General features: G+C 40.5%; 1 protein-coding gene across 1 annotated transcript; it reads left to right on the forward strand.

The window, feature by feature from the left end:
• The first annotated feature begins 677 nt into the window (after positions 1 to 677).
• Positions 678 to 4734, forward strand: LOC121351951 (myelin P2 protein-like). The gene is made up of 4 exons (XM_041464431.1): positions 678 to 825; positions 2361 to 2533; positions 2792 to 2893; positions 4482 to 4734. Exons 1-4 carry the CDS (start codon positions 753 to 755, stop codon positions 4530 to 4532), a joined length of 399 nt encoding a protein of 132 aa, XP_041320365.1. The 5' UTR covers positions 678 to 752; the 3' UTR covers positions 4533 to 4734.
• Positions 4735 to 5668: the final 934 nt, after the last annotated feature.

Here is a 5668-nt window from a genome sequence, read left to right on the forward strand (position 1 = left end):
CTCCTGAGGAGGGGAAGGTGCTGATCTCTTCTCCCTGGTATCCCAGGATAGGATATATGGGAATGGTTCAAAGCTGAGTCAAGGGAACTTCACATTTGTCATTTTGAAGCACTTCTTTAGTGAGAGACTGGTCATACACTGAAACAGACTTCCTAGAGAGGTGGTCAAAGCCCCAGGCCTGTCAGTGTTTAAGAGGCATTTGGACAATGGCTTAACAACATGCTGTAACTTTTGGTCAGCCCTGGGTTGGTCAGGCAGTAGGATGCGATGGTTGCTATAGATTTCTGTTCTCCACGGTGACAGCAGGACAATAACATTGGGAGGACAGTGGGAGCTGGGTTTGGTAGGGAGGCAGTGCTCCTGTACTTGTCTCTGTGTTGCTGATACCCCACTGCAGTGTGCCCTGACCGCTCCGTGGGTACAGTGGCACCATCCCATCCCCATCCCCATTCTCATCCCCATCCCCATCCCCATCCCCAGGCGCCCCTGGTGTCCTGGTGTGCCCAGTGAAGGAAGCCAAGGCAGCGTCACCCAGAGCCTTGCTGCTGGCACGGCTGCCTTGGACAAGGTGCACATTGTCTGGCCCTGGTACTGCCTCCCCCACGGGCCAACCCCCTCTGCCACGGGCACCCGACCTCTTTAAAGGGAGACCACTAAGTCTCAGCTGGGCACACAGTCTCTCTGACTGCCACCAAGAGCTGCTGTGGCCACTGCCTCTCTCTGCAGGACCAGTGCCTCACAAAGCCTGTACGATGTGTAACCGATTTGTGGGAACCTGGAAACTCATCTCCAGCGAAAATTTTGATGACTATATGAAAGAATTGGGTGAGAAATGTTCTGGGTTTGTTTGTCTGTTTGTTTATTTGTTTTTCTTTTTTTGTTAGTAAGTTTTATTTGGGAAGGTTCTGCTCCCAGATGGTGTCTTCTTTCTTGCCGAAGAAAGCACTTAATTTCTATTCTAACATAATTTAATTTATTTTCTTTAGCATCTAAATTGAAAAAGGTAGGTGATGAATTACTATTATAAATTTATTTCCATCCAATGGTGTGAACTGATTTAATACGTTTTTCTGTCATGAGAATAATCTATGGAAATAGATACAGATTTTTTTGTTTCCTCTTGATTGCACTATTAAACTTGTGACTTATGATAATTCACAATATATAATGGAGCTGATGTCTCATGACACTGTAGTTTCAGACATCTAAATACTGTGAATGAATCTATCTGTTACTGAAGAATGCCAGGAATGTAACAAATTAAGTATTGTTTTTCATTTTAATGCTGGCTTCATTTCTGTATGCCAAGTGCACAGACAGTCAGTACGGCATTGCTTTTGCTCTATAAATGATTCACTGATTCCCTTTATTTGAAATGTTAGACTAATAACAAAAGAATTGCAGTTAATTAATTAGCCAGGGTGAATGGGGGAGGCAAGTCCAGCTGCAGATATTTTTCTGAACATCTGAACAGAATTGCTTAGTATGGAATAATTATTGCAAATAGCTTTATACTTTGCAGATAACTTTATACCCTTTTTTACAGATCTTTTCATCTGAGCATGGCATAGCATTAACAAAAGCACTAACTGCATCTATCCCTTTTCTGCTCTTATGAAGCAGTGATACATCGCCAGTGGCTTCACTCCTACTTGTCCCAAGCCTTACAGCCTATAGACAATGAATTGGAATGGAAAGGACTAGGAAATACAAAAGGCTTTTGGTATGGGATTTTCCTGGAAGCTCTTTGCAGCTCTCAGCCCTCATACCTCAATGTTTTTTATATTTCATACTTGTGCTTTTCACCAAGGTTTATATGCAAGGATCCTTAAAGGATGTTAATAACAACTTAGGAATTACCCAGTCTTCAGTATGTTTTAATGAACAAGCACCAGCATATTGGCAATTCAGTGTCCAGTTTCTTCCCTGCAGCTATTAACAAAGGTACAAATTCTCAGATTTGTCAAGGATATTTTTTAAAGGACTTTTACAAATTTTTATGAGAACCAGACTCTTCCTCTTAATTTTTCTACTTATTTATCTATATTAAATTAATGTAGATTTGTAACCAACCATGTTTCTTCTTAGCTAAATGAGCACAGCTCTATAATTGTGTATATCTTTAGTTCTTGCTGAAGGTGCACTCATCAGCTGGGGGTGCCTCAGCCCCTGAGTGCTGAGGTTTCCATTCCTACCTCTGTCTCTGTACTGTCCCATCTAAATAATGAGTGTTTCATCTAAATCAGGCATTGAAGTATTCAAGAAGAAACTCTTCCTTATTCTTCCACTGAAGAATCATGAGAGGATACTGAGTTTCTTGCTTCTAGAATGTAATGATTTTTTTTGTTTCTGATTTCTAGGAGTGGGTTTAGCTGCCCGGAAACTAGGTGGCCTGGCAAGGCCTGATGTGATCATCAGTATGAAAGCGGACATAGTGACCATCAGAACTGAAAGCACCTTCAAAAATACAACCATCTCCTTCAAACTGGGCCAGCAGTTTGATGAAACAACAGCAGATGACCGGAAAGTCAAGGTAAAGGGGGCTGATGATCTCTGAGTGGTCTGAACATCTCTAAGAGCAGCAGGGGACATTTTTCCTACTTCCTTAGTGCACCTTGAGTTTTCCAAACTATTAAAATAAAGCACTGAAAGAAACAGAATAGTGCTGAATATGATGTTACTGAGCATGCCATTATCCCTGAGTGCATGTCTTGCTGAATGTAAGGCGAATTGCTACTCTAAACTGCAAAGCTCAGCCTACAGCCTAAAACTCTTCTCTTGGAATTTGCAGAGTGTTGTAACCTTGGAGAAAGGGTCATTGGTGCAAGTGCAGAAGTGGAATGGCAAAGAGACCACGATAAAGAGAAGACTTGTTGATGGGAAGATGGTGGTGGTAAGTTCACTTTCCTTGTACGTTGCTAAAGGTCAGAGGGATACGGCCTTAAGTACATTTCTATCTAAACAGACTATCAATTTTGGCTTACTCTTTGAATAATGAAACAAATTAAAGGAGAGAAAAATGGAACCAAGCTTAGAAAACAGCTGGAAAGAAATAAATGTTGCTGCATACAGCAACTTGTCTTTAAAGTGACTATATTGGCAGAGCTGCCTTAAGTTGCCAGCACACTTACTACTCTCAACATTATTGTTCTTAAAAGGAATAAGGATAAAAAATAAAATAAACCTGTGCAATGGAAACAAAAGTTTATGAGCAGGGCACTGCTGTCCCTGAAACAGCTCATTCCTTTTCACTATCTTGGCCAAGCCAGGGAGATAAAACATTTTAGGGACCCTAGCTGTAAGGGTCACTATGAAAATTAAGATTTCACTTTGTTCATCAAAGTTTTTAAATATTGGAATCAAACTAATTTTGTCAACTTGTTTGAAGTCAGCAGCATTACACTTTTACATGTTAGCTTATTCTGACTGTCTTTTGTTATAAATTCTCATATGTAGAATCATAGAATGGTTTGGGTTGAAAGGAACCTTAGAGATCATCTAGTTCCAACCCACTGTCATGAACAAGGACACCTTCCACTAGACCAGGTTGCCCAAAGCCCCATCCAGTTTGATCTTGAACATTTCCAGGGATGGGGCATCCACAACTTCTCTGGCTAACCTGTTCCAGGGCCTCACTACCCTCACAGTGAAGAATTTCTTCCTAATATCTAATCCAAACCTCCCCTCTCTCAGTTTAAAGCCATTCCCCCTTGTTCTGCCACTACACAGCCCTGTAAAAAGTCCATCTCCAGCTCTCTTGAAACTTCCCTTTATGTAGGAAGGTTGATTTGTTTTTGCATCTCTGCATAGCTGCATTTCTGTGTAAGATTTCCTAATTATTAAACCCTCTTCATAAAGCAAAGAGGTAAAGTCCCTCTTCTGTTGGTGTCCTGCTGTCTGCCCCTTGCCTCATAGAGGGTTGTGGAGGTCTCCTCCTCTTTTGCAGACCAAGGAAGTATTTTTTTAACATCCTGTCGCCTTTGTAGCATGCATCCTGTGATCGTGAGTCAACAGCAGCCACTGAAGGCCACTGGGGTGAGAGGGTCAAGAGAAATATTTTGTGACTCAGAGGAGCAAAGATTTTTAGGCCTGAAGCCTGACCTTTGAAATACCCAGGCTACTTCTGCTTCTACGCTTCTACACAAAAAACCCTTACTACTTTCAAAATTTGAAAGCGTTGGTGGGTCATGATACAAAAACTAAATGAGGCTAGCATTTCTGACAAGCCAGCAATAATACCAAGGAAAGTAAATTTGTTTGTGGAAGCTGAGCCTAATTTTGCACTCTTTTTGTCATTAAATGCCACTTAATGAAGTTTAAAGCTGTTAAAATAGAAGCAGCTCTATTTGCAATATAAAAATAGCTTTGCTGTTTGCTCTAAAAACATGACATCTGTATTTTCATTGACTTCAGAGGTTACTGCAGCAGACACAACTGCTGTCAGCAAAAGGTTTATATTAATATTTTCCTTTATGCCTTAGGAATGTGCCATGAAAGGGATTGTCTGCACTAGAGTTTATGAAAGAGTGTGAAGAAGTTCCCTCTCTGCACTGGACCAGAACTGGCTCTAAAACCTCGGCTTAGTTCAGTGACCAAAGCCTCATGCACTGTGCTTCTTTATTTCCTTTTATTGGGAAAATGAATACACCATAATTTGATATTTCAGAGCCATAGTGTAACTAATCCAGAATATTGTGGTGATCCAATAAAAGCTTCTCAACACAGAAAATAGAATGTTTGTATTCTCCACATGAATGATTTACATTTACTTCTTGACTGGCACTATCTTTTCTGTTGATAGTGTCTGTACAAAATGTTCTGACTAATTTTACTATTTCTGAGTAAAATGGTGAAACACAAGTAATCCATATCTGAGGCATGGCTAACACTGCTTCTTTGACATGTGTAAAAAATATAACCTCCTGGACTCAATATTCTTTTCCCACAAAAGATTTTATAGCTGAATAGCTCCTATAGGGAAAATTATCTTTACCACCAGAATTTTTGACTTTCAGTATGATATATCACTGTAGCCTTATAGTCTTAGCACATCATTGTTTCGTACTCATCCCAAAAAGCTCATACTTCTTTTACTACCAGCATTTATATACTGGCATTTATTTGGAAGAAAACAGATACTGGAGGGAAAAAAATTGGAATATATTCCATATTTGTCTGCCAAAAGAGCAGATAAACCCGTGAAACAAAGTGTTGAGCAGGTGTGAATGAACTCCAGAAGCCTTAAGGCTAGAGGGCTTAATTTTAAAAGTGCTCAGCCTACTTGCAGCACAGTATTTAAGTGTACACTTTGTTAAGCACGCAGAGGAGGTGCATTGGGTAGAGTTTGCTGTCAAGCCTAACTGAGTAGCTAGTATTCATTCCTTCCACTGCACTTACTCTGCTTTTATCTAAGGAAAAAAACAGAAAAAGCAAACCTAAACTTCTGGAAATCTATTTCACCAAAAAGCTCTGTGGCAGGTTATTAATATTTGCCACCACTGGCCAGTGGTCAGTATCACTGCCACATTCACACTAAACACATTCCATCCTGTGTCACTGCCTCTGTGCCAGCACAGGGAGCTGTGGGGTTAAAGCAACTGTGAGAGGCTCATGGGTTTATCTTGGCTCATTAAAAACAGCAGAGCTGATATGAACCTTTGCCTACTGG

Source organism: Pyrgilauda ruficollis, unplaced genomic scaffold (assembly GCF_017590135.1).
Source record: "Pyrgilauda ruficollis isolate IOZ18807 unplaced genomic scaffold, ASM1759013v1 scaffold18, whole genome shotgun sequence".
Taxonomy (NCBI): domain Eukaryota; kingdom Metazoa; phylum Chordata; class Aves; order Passeriformes; family Passeridae; genus Pyrgilauda; species Pyrgilauda ruficollis.

What these genes read in the sequence shown, in the direction of transcription:
- LOC121351951 (XM_041464431.1), top strand. Translation starts at nt 753, where the DNA reads ATGTGTAACCGATTTGTGGGAACCTGGAAACTCATCTCCAGCGAAAAT. An exon ending in TGACTATATGAAAGAATTGG is followed by an intron (nt 826 to 2,360) that starts GTGAGAAATGTT and finishes TCTGATTTCTAG; the next exon opens with GAGTGGGTTTAGCTGCCCGG. An exon ending in TTGATGGGAAGATGGTGGTG is followed by an intron (nt 2,894 to 4,481) that starts GTAAGTTCACTT and finishes TTTATGCCTTAG; the next exon opens with GAATGTGCCATGAAAGGGAT.